Consider the following 17709-nt stretch of genomic DNA (forward strand, 5'->3'; position numbering starts at 1 on the left):
GGACTTGTTTTGCAATAGCCAGTATGGTGATGAAGCCGTTCTTCCCCAGATCCTGGCCACTGGGAGCCGAAGCGCAAGTTTCTCCCAGACATCAGATACTGAATACCTGTAGTCACTGACAACATCGGAGGGGCAGGGTCTGCACTCCCCTCCGCACACGAGCACAGCCCGCGCTGCCCTTCCCTGGAGCAGCCGGCCAGCCGGCGCGGCAGAGCCCGGCCGAGGCTGCTGGCGCCCGGCACAGACCGCCAGTCCGCCACCGCTGGTTCCGGGGCGCTGAACTGGCCCGGGCTGCCGCTCAGGTAACCCGGCACTGCAAAGGACACCGCGGGAAGGACTGCGAGAAGCTCTGCGGCACCTCGGTCAGTGAAGCCGCTCACGGTGGCGCGAAGCGTGGCTGGAGGTGGGGGAAGGACGGGGGCTTCGGCATGAGTTTGGGACGACGCTCCGCTTGCTCCGACCCGTCCAGCTGCACCCGGACGGCCCCCGGGTCCGGCGGCCCCGGGGCACGCCGTGCCGCCCCGGCCCGGAGCGGGCGGGCGCCGAGGGCCGGCGGGCGCGACCGGCGGGGGCGGGCGCTGCCATGCAAACGAGGGGGCGCGGCCGCCGGGGCGGCGGGGCGGGACGGGGCGGCGAGCGCGGCCCGGGCGGCCCGGGCGGGAGCAGCGGGGCCGGGCCAGACCGGGCCGGATCGAGCGGGGGCGGCCGGGAAGGGCGGGGGGCGGTGCCGCCACCGGGCTGTGAGCCGCGGACGGCGCCCGGCGGCCGCACAGATCTCTCGCGGCGGGCAGCGGAGAGGGAACATGGCGAGTGTAGGAAACGGCACGGAGGAGAGCGGCGGCGGCGAGGAGGTAAACCGGAGGGCGGCTGCCGAGGGGCTCCGGGCGGGAGGGCAGCGAGCGGCCGTCCTCGCGGGCGCGGCGGCGGCGGGGGAGATGCGGCAGCGGCGCCTCTGCGCCCGCCGTCCGGTCACCCACCTGCTCCGCGGCGGGGCCGGGCGGCCGGACAGGATAGGGGCAGGCCTGACCGCCGCTCTAGAGGCGAGTCCGTCGCCCGGAGTTGGGGAGAGTTGTCCCGGCAGCGGGGCCGCAAGCTGCCCCTTCCCACATCCCTCTCATTTGCCTTTTTTTCTTTTTCAAGTATCCTTTCTTGATTTCTTCCTTTTTTTCTTTTCTTTTCTTTTTTTTTTTTTTTTTTTAATTTTTTGTTTACCCCCGGCTCCTGCGCTGCTCCGTGCGCGGGTGCCGCGCCGCCGCTCCGCCGTGCGCCCCGGGGGCGAGGTGCGGTGCGCGGGCAGCGGCGACCCCGCGGTGCGCTTGGCCAGGCCTCGCTGTCGGGGTGCCCGAGAGGGCCCCGTGTGCCTGGGGTCTGCCCTGGGCACTTTCTCTGCCTGCGAAATGCAGCTGGTCAGAGCTGTAGCTTATGTAAAATGTGGTTTTAATTTCACTGTTGTTTTATTAAGCGTCCTTCAAACAGCCCAGACAGAAACCCTTTCAAACGATCGCTTGAACTTGAAGATTTTCCTTGTTACACTGTCAGTGTAGGAGAACGCGGTAGCAGGATTCCTTGACAACACCTCTTGGAAACTGGTGATTGGAAAGTATTGTCCTAGCTGAGCTTTTGAGAATGCTACCGCCAAACTGTGACAGTTTTAACTGGGGCGTGCTTTTAAACACAGATACACAGATACATGCAGTCCTGGCAGGCACGTGTGGCAACATAGACTTGATTTTTGACTGCACAGTCTGGAATGAATGATGTGTGCATCCAGCAGCTTCTTCAGGAAGACTGGCAAGGCAAATCAGCCCAAATTTTGCTGAAGACACTTTATGAATGAGTACTTAATAGATTGGGTTTTTTTTCAGAGCCCAGTGTTTGAGGTGTGGCAGTATTTTGTACGATGTGGTAAGTGACTAATGTTTACGTAGGACTTGCTACGCTGTGTAGTTCAGTGGAACTAGCTTGTTCTTGATTAGGGAATGGCAATATATGTTAGCCTGTATTTCAGAGCATGCTGTGAAAGTTTCTGCTTCCCAAGGTTATATGTGGCAACAGTGAAGAGGATGTGAAATGCTTGAATTTCATTGTATACCAGAGTGAATCACTGCGAAATGATAAAGTCATCCCTCTGAAGCTGAAATTTTTTTCCAGAGGAGGGAGAAAAATGTTATTAACTAGTTCTTGCAGCTCTCCCAGTAAGCAAATAGTTGGAATTCACAGCTGTTGAAACAGGTGTTCAGCAACTTTGTTGTAGCCCAGCTGTTCTGTATGAACAGTAGGAAAGAATATACTTCATTAAGTTTGGTGTTAAATGCTAATATTTTTTTAAAGGAAAAGAAGCTGCCATGCAAAAAAAAATATAGAATTAAAAGGTAGGCATAAAAGCCCATGAAAGAGGCGTTATTTGAGCAATACCTTAAAAAAAGTGTAAAATTTACTTAGTATAAACCTAAAAGATCTCATGCTCTTTGCGTGTGCTTGATTTGCTTAGTGCTTGATTCTTTGGAATCTGAAACAGACCTATAGTGGTAATGCAGAAAGTACTTTGATGTTTTGTGGTCACATTCCAGAGTTCAGGAGGAGAGGGGATGGTCACTGCTTTTGTAACAGAAGTTGTCTAGACTACTGTAGACTCTCTTTGCCTACAGGTTCAGTATAGTCTCTTTACTAATAAGCTTGTTGTGATTTTTTGCACATGGTAGTTGTTTTTAAGAGTCAGCATTTTTTTTGTTGTTTGCAGTGGCTGTGATGCTGAGATACAGAAGTAGCAGAACACTTATAAGCCTTTATGAGCTATGTGCATCTAAATAGTATTGTTTACATAGAACATGGCAGATGGGAGCTCTTCTTCCTGATTTAAGTGTGCATGCTTAGTACTATATGAACATAGCTTTTAGCATAGAATTTTGCTTTGCAGGGACTTATGAATGGTTCTTCGCCCCTGAAGCTTTGAAGAGGAATGTGTTAATCTAAACCTTGAAGTTGTTTTCTACTTAACAGCAAGAACCCTTCTTCTAAAGTCCAAGCATAAGGTACCAGGCAGCTGCCCCCTGCTGTAGTCTGTCCCTGAATAAAGTTTGTGCTTTTCCTCATGCTTCTTGCAGCTCAAGGAAGTGCTAGATACCATGGGGTTTTTGTTTGTTTGGGTTTTTGTTTTTCTTTTTGTTTGTTTGGGGTTTTATGGCGGTTGTTTTATTTTTTTTTCTGATTTATGTCTTGTTGGCTGCAGCTGTAGCTTTCCAGTGTGAGCATCGAGAAAATGGCATGAAGCGTAAATAAATCCTTGGATTTTTTTAAACTAACATAAGTGTATTAGTCCATTGGTGGTTTTTTATTTAAAGGAAAAGAAACCCACCAAGAGGAACCAGAGACCTAAGACTAAGAGGCTGTATAAATGAGATAATGTTAAGGGTATGCTATCTGGGAAAACAAATAGCTGTTAAATTCAGGATTTTCCTGAGTGAGTGTTGCTTCTGTGGTGTTGAAATGTGTTTGTGGTCATTCTCTGCTAGGAAGCAGTTCCTGATTATATGCAATCGAAGTGTTCACCTGTGGTGTGGCTAGTTGTGAACTCAAACCTGATAAACCATCACCTAAACTGCTATATGACACTGACTTCATCACCTAAAAGAATTCACACTGGTATTCCTTTGGAATGGGCTGGCAATCTAGAACAGATACACTTAAGGGCATAGTAGCATTCCCAGCCACTGGAGAGTCTTCAAGCAAAACTTTAATTCTTCTCCCCATCCACCCTTTTCCCATCCCCCCCACCACTGTCTGAAGATTACTTAAAATAGCGGACCAGATCTGCTTCCCATTAAGTTCACTCTTTGCTGCCCTGGTTTTTCAAAGTCTTAAAGCCAGCTTAATTGGTTACTTGGGGATTCCCTATCAATTAAAAAAAAATTAACCCACAAACCCAGTCACAGTCCTTGTTTATCTGAGGGTTGTGGCAAGACAGAAAGATTTATGATTAAGAAGCATCTAGATGCTAAAAGAATTCCTTGCTTGGCTGAAGGGAGCCAGACTAAGGATTATTTACAGATCTGAAGGTGATTTGGTGCCCTTGCTGTGGTAAACTCTAAGGTTTGTCCTGACTTTTTCTGGGATAGAGTTAATTGGTGCTATGCTGTGTTTTGGATTTAGTATGAGCATCCTTTGAACAACAGTGATTTCTAGCTGTTGCTAAGTAGTGCTTACCCTAAACCAAGAACTTTCAGTGCCTCATGCGCTGCCAGCAACCAGGTGCACAAGAAGCTGTGAGGGAGCATGGCCAAGATGGGTGACCTGTATATTCCATACCCTTGAATATCATGCCCAATATATAAACTGGGGGGAGTTGGCTGGGGGGGGAGCCAATCACTGCTTGGGGACAGTCTGGGTATCAGTCAGCAGGCAGGGAGAAATTGTATTGTGTATCGCTTCTTTCCCTTGGGTTATTTTCCTTTCTCTTTCTCCGTTTTATACTGTTATTACTTTTACTTTTTTTCAATTATTAAACTGTCTTTATCTCATCCCATGGATTTACCTTTTCCACCCATTCTTATTCCCATCTCACTGGTAAGAGAGGAGAGCAAATGAGTGGCTGTGTGATACTTGGTTGATGACTGGTGTTAAACCTTTTTCTCATGTCAAATGGGAGGTATGATGAGTTCAGGTAATAACAAATCTGACTATAACATGTTAGAACAAATTTTTAAAAGCATTTGTTATATTAGTGACATGAGAGGATTAGAGATGCTGCTCCCCATTGTAAGGAGAAAATCTGTGTGTTCAATGCTCAGCTGGAGTTGAAGATGGCCAGGACTGTCACAAGAATTAAAAAAAGGTTTTGCCGTTTGATATGTCAGTAGCAAAAGGCAATGCAGAAATAATGTTATCCCATTACATGATGAGGATGAGCACTTCACAAACAAACACAGACAAGGCAGAGATGTTTAACACTTTCTTTGCTTCTCTTGTCAATACTGAAAAAGGGGTAAGCATGTCCCCGCACCCTGAGCTGGAGGACCATGGCTGTAAGAAAGAAAAACTAGCTGGATCCCCAGAAGTCTGTGGGGCCTGATGGGATTCAGCCACAATTACTCAAAAGAGCTGGCTGATGTCATTCATCACAAGATCTCTTTCAATAATTTTTAAATGGTCTTGAGAATCTGGAGAATATGTTCATCACTATAAACCAGACTGTAATGACAATTTTATACTTTGGGGTCCCTCAAAAAGAATCCCAACAGCCCTTCTGATGCCACAGGAGTAGCACTGAAACAATTAGACCGATTAGGGTGTTGGCTGAGTAAGTAGTTCAATGCTACCTCCCTTGCATTAAGTGATATGTTAACAGATATCAAAAGTACCAGTCAATTGCAATCTTGGCTAACATTTTCCCAGGAGAAGGGACTATGAAGGTGATTCTGGAAATTACAGGCCTCTCAGTCTCACTTCAGTGACCAGTAAAAGTGTGGAGAAGATTGTTCTGGGAATTACTGAAAAACATCCAAAGGACAGTGCAGGTATCAGAGCCAGTATGGCTTCATGAAGGGAAAGTCCTGCTCAGTAGCATCAGAGGAAGAGAAGATCTTTAAATATGTCAAGAAGGTGACAGGCTCTAACTCCATTGATGGGCATTGCAACTGGAGCAACCCTTACAGGTATCAGCCACTCATATAAACAAGAAGAAATGAACAGAGAAGAAAGCTCATAGTAAAGTAGGGTGAAGCAGGGTTATTGCAAGAGTAGGAGGAAAAGACAGAAAAGAGACAACAATTCAATACCTTATGTGTGAGTGTGAAATATGTGAAGAGACTTTACCCATCCTCCAGATGAGCACATTGTTACCTGCCTGCTTTGGTGCTGCAGTAACAGGGTTAGTAGCCTGAAATTTTAGAGTAGAGAAGCAGGTGGGATTATTTTCTACAGAAGGGGGCATTAACAAGGCAGTTAGGAAAAGGATACAAGTCATCAGCCTCTGGAGGTGACTCCTGTCAAGTGTGAAAGAGAGGTATCCCTTCAAGGGACATGTTATATGCCACCCAGACTAGTGGGATCATCATGTCCAGTACCTGAGAGAATTAACCATGCTAGAGATGATTTATTATGACCAAAACAATGTGCAGTTACTCACAGATCCAGGTGAAATCCTGTGTACATGACTGACAGGGGTGGTAATATGAGTAACACGCACCATGCACCATTGTTATGTGGCAGTTTATTGGTGGTAATGAGACAAAACTGGGTAGCTGGGGAGACAAAGAGGCAGTGATGGTGGGCAAAGTGGCTTGCCAACTCTGGCAATACTGAGTCACTGTGGATTTGCTGTGGAAAAACTGGTTGAGAAATGGGAAAAACTGTTCTAAGAAGTTCCAGCAACAACAACAACAAAATATAGATCCTACTCCCCATCTGTATTGGCCAGTATCTTTGCTGTTAAGAGTAAATGTTCTTCTGCTCAAGAGAGAGGATGTAGAGGGTAGACTCAGTGGGTTGCTTTGTGTTTTTATCTGAGGGATCACAGAGTAGATGTGAGAAAGTGGGATAGAAGACCTATCTTCAGCCCTAGAGGCACTGGTACCTGAGTTGTAGGGAAAGAATCCCAGAAGGTTTTTTACCAGGAAAGTTGTTCCTCCAGTATCCTGTGGGCAGTTTACCAGAGTAAAAGGTCTTATCTTACTCCTAATTTTTGGGAAAGAAATTCTAATCTCATTTTCTTTATATGAAGTGGACAGTCCAGTGACCGGGGGAGGGGGTGTGGGGCATGCTCCAGCCAGTTGGAGGAGTGGGGCAACCATGTCTGGATCCGATAACCTAGCATGTCAGACCCATGGGTGTATAAGGCTCTAGCAAACACCAGTGCAGAGTGAAGCTATAAAGAACTAATTTGTACTTTTGGAGTGACAAAGGACAAGGGCATCCTGGTAGCTGACTATTGGAGGCTGAAGTGAACTTGACTGGGAATGAGTGGCAAAAGCACCATACTATGATGGCCCCAGGGGCCCTGTATATCCTTGGCACAGGCTACCTCAGGAGAGTACATTTCAAGGGATTAAAGGGTACCAGTGGGCTCTTGGTTTCTCTGCCTAGCACCAGCAGAGATGCCATGATTCTCACCCAGAATCTGATCAGTCGACTCCTGAGCCAAGGAGTGATCAGCAGGACACACTTATCCTCTGATAGCACCATATAAGCAGTCAAGTCTAAGTGAGAGTGGAATCTGACAGGAGACTCTTGTGGCCTGATTGAAGTCATGCCACCTCTCAGTGCTGCTGTACTGGATGTGCTGGGGCTTCGATGGCAGCTGGAGTCAAAGGCAGCCAAGTGGTGGCACAACTGATATTGTTAGTGTATTTTTCTCAATCCCTTTGGCAGCGGGCGTGTAGGCCACAGTTTGCTTTCACTTCTGCTTAGAGAGGTGTCAAGTACACCTGGAACTGACTGCCTCAGGGTTGAAACACAGCCCTGCCGGGGTCAGGGGGATGGGATGGGGAACACGAGGTGTGATGGGGTGAGAGAGCATCTGTGTGGTATTTAGTTGCTGGCTTAGTTGTAGGTACAAGCCATGATAGGCTTGTATTAAGGACAGCTTGACCAATTCAGCTAATCTGTGCCTCATCTCTAAACTAAGCTATTAAGGAAAATTTAGGTAATGAAGGTCTTATGATGCATGGTGTACTCTCTTGAACTGCCCAAGCAGGGATAAACACTGTATAGGCTGGCTTTACCAGCCTGGACAGTTGATCTTCAGAGCTAATTTCAAATGAAACCAGCATCATCTTTAATTCAAAAGCCGGTTAGTACTTGGTTTAAGTACTCAAGAGTTTCATCCACTGCTGCAGCAGCTGCTGCTCTTATGCTGAAAGAACCTCCTAGTGGTATGCTTCTTTACATCAGTAGCTTAATATAATAATGTACTTTAGAATAAGTTATAGTATGTGCAGCACTGGCTATTTTCTTTCTCCTGTTTATGCTGAGGATTCTTCAGCAGTCTCAAGATGGTGGTAGCTGCATTTCCACAGAGACTTTGAGAAACTGGAAGCAAGCTATTGTGGTGCCTTTTTTACCTTAAAAACCAGATGTGTTGGAAATCTGGAATTGGGAAGCAGTAGTAGGGGTGCTTTCTCTCTTGAAGGATAATTAAAAAAAAAAATCTAACTCATCTAACTTGTATGGTTTTGTTTCCTTGAGAAATACACTTTAGTCAACTGAATAATGTAAAATTTGTACTCCTCTTGCCTTCTTTTCCCAAAGTGTTGTGCTTTGGCACATGGCTCATCTGTTTTTCCTGGTTCTTGGTGTTGGTCTTTCCTAGTGTCAGAGCACATCTGCATCTAAGATAAGGACCATTCTATTTCAAGAGCTCAAATGGAAAACTAGACATGACTAGTAATTTCTTTTTTATTAAAAAAAATTAGGTCACTATATATGCTTCCAAGATTCTGAAGTTCTTAAGTTCAAACAAAATTTAGCTTTACTTATAGGTGTACTATTGAGAGGTCTGTGTTTCCTTGTGACTACTATTCAAAATAAGGATGTGTACTCCAATTTTATCTTACCTATGCTGTTCTTAGATGGCTTACTTTTGTTTTTTGTGTTTTTCTATTTCTTACTTGCTTCCTAGAGTCACGCATTTGCATTCTTTGTCTGACTGCGGCCAAATCTGAAAGCTGATTGCATTAAAAAACCCTGAGTCTTTGTTGATTTACTGGAGGGAAAAAGGAGTATGGAGAATTCCAATTAAATTTTCTTATTTAGTATTCACTATTATTAACCTGTGAGCTGTTTCTCCACAGAGCAAGTGATAAAATGTACAGAAGATATGGGAAAATGTGGGATCACTGTAGAAAGCACCATGTGCCTCTTAGGGGGGTAGAGCTGATGTAAACTGGGAAAGCTATGTACCTATGAAGTGAATTTTAAAAGGGAAGTAAATTTTGCCTTTACTTCTTTTCTGAGGCTGAGGTTTGATTTGGTTTTTGGGTTGTTTTTGTTTGTTTGGGTGTTTTTGTTTTTTTTTTTTTAATTGGAGGAGGGGTGTGAGGTGGTGATACTTGTATATGAATGGAAAACAGTATAACCAAAAGGAAGAGTTAGCTTTTTTTTCCTTAAGGTTTTGGGTATTGTTTGTATATTGAACTGTTGCTATTCTGGTGTGGGAAGTAGCATCCAATATCTTTTAATGTAGCCTTTTCTTGGAGCGGTGGAAGTTACTGTCATTGCAATTCTAAATTGTACAACTGCCTTAGTAATTGTAGCTAATAACTTGCCAGCCTCTGTAGAATCACAGAATGTTAAGGGATTGAATGGACATGAAACATCATCTGGACCCAATCCTCCCACCCAGGACAGGTACACCTCCCACACGACCAGGTTGCTCAAGGCCTTTTCCATCCTAGCCTTGAACACCGCCAGGGTTGAGCCATCCACAACTCAAGAAAGACAGCTCTGTTTCTTACACAACCTACATGGGAAGCCAGTTCTGTTTCATATGTAAGCTTAAAGGGGGATGGTTTTCTTCTTTCAGTTCCAGTAAATCCATGTGAGAGTTATAACTTTGTGGAAACAGGTTTGGTTCTGCAAATGTTTGTTCTTCTTTTGCATATTGGTGCCAATGTGCTTGGAAAACCCTTGAGACCAGATGAGCTTGTTGAAACTGCCAGAAGTTGATGCCTAGGCTTGGATAAAGGTTCTTGCTAGGCCCCCTCTCTTGGCAAAGTGGTTGTGTGTTGAAAGAGAAAAGGAGTTGGTTTCTTGGCAGCCTATACATTACTTCACAGCATGGACCAGGATGACTCAATATAGGAGTAGGCCATAGACATGTCTGATCTTGTGCCTCCTGTCTTAAGTAAGTCTTCCATAGCTTGCCTAACCATAAGGACATACTGCAACTAGTTGCTATTGCAACTAGTATGACTTTCTTTTCTGTGTGACACCAGCACAGGAGGTAGAGATAAGATCACAGTTTTTGGTGGCAGGCTGGCAGGAATACTGCCCAGCACACCATGTCCATCTAGTGGGCAGTAATTTCAACAAATACTATTTCTTCTGGATTAATAGAAACAGTATGATATTCGAGGGAACAGAAATGATAGATCACTGCTCTCATTTTGAAAAAGGAGCAAAACTGTGCAGCTAAAGACTTGAGAAGCAGTCTGAGAATTGGATAGATGTTGCTGTTAGTATGTGTTTTGATTAGAGCCTGGACATGGCCAAGACCTGTGTGCCACAGTTAGTCAATTATCTGCTTAAATAGTCAGAAATGGGAGAATCTGTAAGAACTGAAAATTCCTTCTGCTTTTCTAAGCCCTCTCAGGTTAAAAAAAAAAAGGTTTCTGCTAAGTCAACAGTAAGTAAATATCACGGACATGTGGACTTAACACCAAGGCCCAAACACCAAGTGCTAATGTTTGTTTTCTTATCAAGCAAGTAAAGACTTTCTTGTCATCATATTCTGGAGTAAGGAAGTGTGATGCTGTTACCACATACTATGGCAAGATAATCTAATATTTTAGTAGCAATGGTATTTTTTGTTGTGATGCAGTGAATGTATCATGCTTTTATTCCAGTTCTCTTATGCATTCACTTTGCAATAGAGTGGTATATAAACTTTTGCAAGCCAGTGTTTGGATGTGCATCACTCTTTTGACTTCTTGTCATCCCCAGAAGTCAACCTCACACGCACTCTTGTTCTCCAGAAATCCTCTTATTGAAGGGTGAACGAGGACAGTCTGTCATCCAAACAGAGAAGAGGTTAGTGGAAAACCTGTTTCTGAAAATAAATGTGTATCTGGCAATTCTTGACAGCAATGGTTCTTCTACAAGTTGTAGTGTTTGATAGGTGAGTAGGAATACTTGTATGTAACTAGTAGTAGGCCAGAGGAAAGAAAAAATATTTATATTAATTTTAGTTGAGTAAAGTGGGATTATAGTGATGGTAGAGTATATCACACTGACTTTTATTTTCACCAAGAAATAATGGACTAAGATGAAGATGTTTTATCTGGATTCTCTCCCTTAGGACTGTTATCAAATCCAGTGGGGCAGCAGTTGGTAAAACTGTAATGTAAAGCTGGTAATGGCTTTGTGACTGTGTCATTTTCTGTTTTGTTTTTGATATTTATGTTTTGGTTTGGTGGTGGGGATTTTTGTTGTTTTGGGGGGTTTTCTGTTTTGTTTTTTTTGTCGTTGTTTTGGTTTTTTGTTTGTTTGTTTTGTTTGGGGTTTTTTTTTGTTTGTTTGGTTTTTTTTCCCTCTTCTGCAAACTTACTAAGTTTCCAGGGCTGGAGAATATTGAATATTTTTCTTTTTTTTTTTTTCCACTTCTCTTTAGTATATATAGCTATTTATGGTTAAACAGCTACTCTAAGATCCTGTGGCAAAACCTAAGCTTGCCACTGGAAATATGGGGGAGAGGTAGAATTACTAGTTGTGGACTTAGTAAATCCATCTCTTTTTAGGTGTATATTATTGTTTAAGCCCAGCTGACAGCTCACACAGCTGTTTGCTCACTACCCCACCAGTGAGACTGGAGAAAGAATCAGAAGGGTAAAAGGTAGAGAACCTCATGGGTTGAGATAAAGGCAGGTTAATAGGGAAAGCAAAAGCAGTGCACAAAAGCAAAGCAAACCAAGGAGTTAATGCACTGCTTCCCATAGGCAGGCAGGTGTCCAGCCATTGCCAGGAGAGCAGGGCTCCATCCCAGGTGACAGTGACTTGGGAAGACAAACACCATCACTCCATTGACAGTCCTACTTTCTTCTTCTTCCTCCCTTTTATGTACTGAGCATGATGCCACCTAGTCTGTAATATCCCTTTGGTCAGTTTGGGTCACCTGCTCCTGCTGCGTCCCCTCCCAACCTCCCATGCACCCCAAACTGGAATACAAAAAGCAGAAAACAGAAAGCCTGTGGGTAAGCCCCTCTCAGCAATAATAGAAATGTGTCTATAGTATCAACTCTTGTGTTCAGCACAAATTCAAAAGACAGCCCTATACTGGCTACTGTGAAGAAAATGAACTCGACCCTAGCCAAAACCAGCAGAGTGAGGCATCTTACACATATGTTCAAAGTTCTTCTAGCTAAGCTGGCTAGAAGGAGCTGAAGAAACATGCAAAAACTGAAGGTAATTTTTGATAAAACCCTCCCAACTTAATTTGAGGAATCAGTAATTTACAAAAGCAATTTAAAATAATGATGTTGAGAAAAGGAATATATAATATGGGATATGAAACTTAAGTATTTTCTGACTTTTTTGATGAACTGTAGCATAACTGAGTACTTAATGAAGTACAGCTTTTCTGGCTCTTCTCAGTAAGAAGAGTATTTTGAAAAGTAATTTTGTTAACTGTATTGAGGGAGAACAGCACTGTTTGAGCCATTTTAATCTAAATATTATATTAATGTTAATAGATTATGATGTTAATTATTATGTTCCTTTTCAAAAGAAGAGTGAAAAGCTTAGGAACTAAACTTTGGAGACAAAGCAGTCTGCCTAAATTTAAGTGTGTGGTTTGGTCCAGAGAAAGAATTTTAAGGTAAGACTTGATGGTGTAAGCATATTGCTAAAGAATATTTAAATCTGTGTCGTGTCCAGATGGAGAATCTTAGGCAGAAAATCACATGCAGCTCTGAGAAATCCAGTTAAATGTAGCTGGCTGTATAGTCCTACTTGACACCACTGAAGTTACGGGGTGGTCTACTGAACCTAAGTAAAGTTTTCTTAAAACCTGGGGAAAGAGACATTCAGTAGCAGCTCAGTGTCTGTTTTTTAATGTCATTTGGATTGAAGTGCCACGCATGATTATAGCTCTGGAAAATATGGGGTAGCTCATGGCCATTCACTTCTAGAAGACAGCATACTTGGTTTGATGCTTTGCCAAATTGCTGTATCTTCTGCTAAATGTGAACTATGTAATTTCAAGTCATGCCGAGATGAAGGGATGACCGAAGTTGTATAGTTAAGCTTTAGAGTGAATATATTTCTCAGCAAGTGACACCAAAGGAATCTTAAAATCCAAGTTAAAAAAAAAAAAAAGTAGGTTGTTTAAAAGTCCATTTTACCTTTTTGAACAGTGTGATTTTTAGCTGCTGAGTTCATTAAGTTATATCTGGACTGGAAGTGCAAACTAAATGCAGGTTTCCCCAGCTTTGTTCTTTTTTGTGAACTGGAAATAGAAATACAGGGTCATGTCAGTGCCACAAATCAGGTCCCATATAGGAGGGTCTTCCTGGAAATCATGCTCTGTATTTATTCTCTTCTGCAGTTCAGAGTTCCACTGTGAAAGACTCCTCCTAACTGCTTCCTTAGTTAGTCTTGTGAATTTGTACACTGGAGCACTGAAAAACTGCTTGTGATTTTAGATAGTAATGTGTGTGAGTGAAGAGGAGGGTGTTGAGGTCTGTAAGGGAACGTAGGCAAGAAGTTAGTTGATAGACTGTACAGCTGTGTGTTCATGGTGCCCTGCATTGGGGGTTTCATGCTGAATCAGCCAGGATGTTCATCTTACAGGTGTGTCATCACAAGTAGCTGTGCATGGGCACAACTGAAGGAATTGTAAAGAAAACATCATGCGGATAAAGACTAGAGATTGCGTAGTGGAAGCGGCTTATGTACTTTCTCCAAATAGTTTGAGTTGCAACATGGAACGCAGTTTGTGGTCCTGTAGTTTCTCTGTAAAAAGCTGCTTGTCTTGGCCAATGGGATTTGTATTGCCTTGAACTCCTGTCAGTGTGTGTGTTCTTCTGTTTGAGTAGAGAAAGGAAGTCACCTGACATCATTGAAAGAGCTGACATCCAGTGTGGCTATTTTGGCTTAGTTTCTTTTTATTTTTTAAACATAACATGCTGCTTTGTGTTTGATGTTTGTGGAAGACCTCTGGTGTTAGGAGGACAGGTAGAGTGCAAGAAGGGGAAGCTGAGGTTACATCTTGTGATGGCAACCATAGACACAGGGCTTGCCTTTGCAGTTGTCTCTGAAACATGCTCTTCTTGTCCTTGACTGAAGGTTTTGTGTCTGATATGTTTACTTTGTTTTAGGTCTGGTCTTTGCTGTAGATGAGATAAAGCAGTTTTATGCTGGGAAGGTAAACTCTGTATCAGTTTTGTGGTAGATCATACCATACCACTTGGTCTTTTCAGTTTATGCATGCGAGGTCTGATACCTACTGACCTTAGATTTTAATAGTTGCAGAATTTGGCCTAAATTGTGTCTTTCTAACATGAAAAAAAACTCACCCTTTGGTAAATGTTTGTGTGGTCTGAAAAAGTAATTTAAAAATCCATGTGAAATTTCAAAAGCTTTTGAAACAGTGTTCACAAATTGAAAAAAACTTTCTAGTAGACTGTGGGCTAAAGTGAAAACGAATAAGGATGCCAGTAATAGGTAGAGATCAGCTATGACATAAGTAGTTTCCTGGCAGCCTGGAAAATTTGTCTATCTGATACTTCTCTTTCCATAATTTAAAAGAAGTTCTCTACACCTCATGTAATGTTTCTGGCTTTCTCCTGTTCTGTGTCTCTGGGTGCTGGCAGAAGGAAGAACTGTGTAAGAGGAGGTTGTGTGCTTTGGGTTGAACCATCGTGTGGATGTGCAGGATTTCCTTTGGCAATGTATGAGTCATGAGAGCCAGAGACCCTTGCTGTGGTGTGGGCTTGCTGTAGAGGAACCAGTGCTCTGATTGCTCATGAGTACTCAGGAGTAGGAGGAAGGAGTGTGTGTGCATAAACAGCTGCCTAGAGGCATGCTGTACATGCTGTTTACATACTGTAAACTTACATTTGTGGTAAAGTGGCCCTTTGAGTAGAAGGAGTGACAAATCTGGTAACAACTGTGCATTAATCCTGTCCTTGTTATTACATGCCATCTGGACTTTTCAAAGGCTATAAATTCCCCATTACGTCAGTAAGCTGTAGTGGAGGGTGTGCATCCTGGGGGCTGGAACTACAAATGTCTGTTGAATGTTACAACTTTGACTGGGAAACACATGCTGCTTTCAGAGCACCTGTGTAGTCCATTTGGTAGGTCTCTATTCTGGATTCTGCAGCTGTCCTGCAATACCTGAAGAAATACCATGCTCTGCTTGGGGGTGGACTGGATGAAGAATTGACATTGGGGGAGTATGACAGAAGGAAAGCTGTAGGCTTACATGGACACTTGCCACATTACCAAAAATTATGGGGACATTAATAGGCTAACTAGTACTTTATGTTAATGAAATTTTTGTGTTACTTGTAGGGTTTTCCTGTTTTACTTTAGGGTTTTCTGTTTTTTTTTGTAAGAATTATTGTAACTTCAAATGAGAATGTGTTCTTTTTCTGTTTGTCTGTAAGTAGCCCAGGAAGAACGAACACTTTAGCTTACTGGGTGGTTAAATCAAGATCTGATTCTGCTTAGTGTAATTTAATGTGACATTTGGTCTGAATGTGACACTGTATTTCTGTGTTAGGTGTTTGGCTTTTTTTCTGTTGGAAAGAATGAACTCCTTAGAAAGCATGTATAAAGCAGTTAATAATTAATTAATTTTATACTAGTAATGAAGTTAAATTGCCACAACCTTGAGACAATGCTTTTCTGTTAATGAAAATATATAAAGTAGTTTTCGGAAGAGATGGAAGCTGATTTTGCACAGAGAGAACAAGCTGTACTCTGGACAAAAGTCACTGCTTTCATCTTGTATTACAGCCACTTTTAACTACAGATAATGTTGATTTCTAAAGGTCTCTTCTGTTACTGCAATTAGTACTGCTAATGGATCAGAAAATACAGAGACTTCGAAGTTCTGAAGTAGGAACAACTTTATCAAAAATAGGGTTGTTGGAATTAGCATCACTGCAGTCTTCTTTTAAAGGAAATGAGCCAGTTAAGAAAAATAACTTAAATTGCTTTTCACTATAAAATAGAACCTGCTGGTGCTAAATATGTGGTAACTGCTATTATAATGCTTATTTACAAATGAGTGATCAGCTGTGTAGTCAAACAAATACTTAACCTGAGGAAGACAGGAGGAAGTTAAAACCTAAGATACTAATTTTAATGTCCCTTTCATCCTCTTTTATTAGTTATAGACGAAGCTAGGCTTTATTAGTTAGAGGGAGATTGTTTTTAATATGAGGTAAGCCTGTTCTGTTCCCTAGCTTGGGGTCATCTCTGGACTATATTAATATTACCAGTGGCAAGGTATTGTGTCTTTAATGAGAGTTAATGTAGGATTGTTGGTTACATGGTAGTTGATAAGCATTCTGGAAAACTGCCAAAATATCTCTCTAAGGAAGCTGTAATTTGATTTTGTCCGCATAGTCTATATTAAGTGCATGGTGAACCATAATTAGGGTTTTTCCAGGTATCTTTAGACATCCGTTGGAAGCAGGAAGTATCAAGCAACTTTATATGAAATTGCTTAGTAAAGTCCAGGACAACACAATATGCTCTTCCTCTAGATATCTACTTTAGTGGGAGGTAGGTAGACTCCACTATGTCTGTTTCTTGAGTCAAGGCTGTCTCTTAATTGTAGTTGCAGCTTAACTTTCATTATGTCTGTGTGTTGAATCCATCCTGATATGTCTGTGTGTTTAATCCATCCTGATATATGTGTTATGTATAAGTAAAAACTCTCAGGTTGTGCCTTATCGGTCACATCACGAAGACTGAATTATGGGACTAAAGATGGGAAGGTTAGATGAGACCCCTAAATAGACCTGCCCTTTTAAGACAGGAAGCAAGATATTCCACCTCCAAGAAGAGCTCTGGTGTTTGTTTGTTCTGGTGTTAAATAGATCTTCCAGTCATGTTTTTCTTTCCTCTCCATGTAACTTTTTATTTTATTTGGTAGGTTGTGTTGACTCAAGTGAAGGCAAAAAAGTATCTTGGCTTCTTATCTATTGATACTGTGTCTCTTAAAGTGATAATATTTTGTTAGCAGCAAACTGTCTAGTGATCCTTTGACTAAACTGAATTGAAGTTTCTGTAAATGTTACTGAGTCATGGAAAGTTAAACTTGATGAGAGAGAGCCAGTTCTGAACTAGAGTAGGTGGTAAGTCACTGGCTGCACAATACTAACGTTGCCAGATTGAGAAAGACCAAGCTTTTTGGTTTGAGTTGCTATGTGGCTAGAGGCTTTCAATTTGCTCATGTCTTGACTGCCTGTGTTGAGAGAGTAAACACTTGCTCTGTTTCTGCTGCTCTACCTTCAGTTAGTGTCTGAAAGTACTCTCTGTCTGTGTCTCTGAAATTACGTTGTGTTTACCTCTTTCACTGAATGAAAAATAATAACTGATTTGTCTTATTTGGAAGCCAACAGTTTATTGAAAGTTTATTGTTAAGCCATATGGCTGGAAGTAGGAAAATATTTATCAGAATGGTCTTTCAGCAGTGGTATCTCATCCACATTAGTGTCCTGGAAAATACAGCTGTAACTAGTACTTACTGGTTATGGTGTTGGAATTATTAGGATGAGAAAGATGTAGTAGAACTCTTGCTAACTTTATAAATATAATAAATAGCCTCCTAAAATTATTTTTTATTCCAGTGGGGTTTTATACAATTTCTGTGAAATGGCTGGATGATGGTACAAAATTTTACAAAAGCTGATGAGCTTGACACTAAGTTCTTGCAATACTTAGAGGCTTGTCTGCTGCAAGAAGGATTAATTTGATTGAATAATCTTTCTTATGGCTAAGAAGGAAAAATTTAGTGTTTTCCCTTGTGTAGTAGTATCTATT

The 17709-nt window shown here is 42.3% G+C and overlaps 1 protein-coding gene across 8 annotated transcripts in view; it reads left to right on the forward strand.

The window, feature by feature from the left end:
* Window positions 1-694: 694 nt before the first annotated feature.
* TTC39B (tetratricopeptide repeat domain 39B) overlaps window positions 695-17709 on the forward strand; it is a 74627-nt gene continuing 57612 nt past the window's right edge. For 4 of the 8 annotated variants that reach the window (XM_085566003.1, XM_085566001.1, XM_085566002.1 and 1 more), the window contains exons 1-2: window positions 714-851; window positions 2918-3032. Coding sequence is in view for 1 of the 8 variants with exons in the window: in XM_021525530.4 (XP_021381205.3) it covers window positions 804-851 (48 nt within the window). In the remaining 7 variants the exon portion in view is untranslated. Of the gene's footprint in view, window positions 852-2917; window positions 3033-17709 lie in introns of all 8 variants that reach the window. The other 4 variants (XM_085565996.1, XM_085566000.1, XM_021525530.4 and 1 more) reach the window with 4 other exon arrangements.

Source organism: Lonchura striata, chromosome Z, assembly GCF_050655825.1.
Source record: "Lonchura striata isolate lonStrDom1 chromosome Z, ASM5065582v1, whole genome shotgun sequence".
Lineage (NCBI taxonomy): Eukaryota > Metazoa > Chordata > Aves > Passeriformes > Estrildidae > Lonchura > Lonchura striata.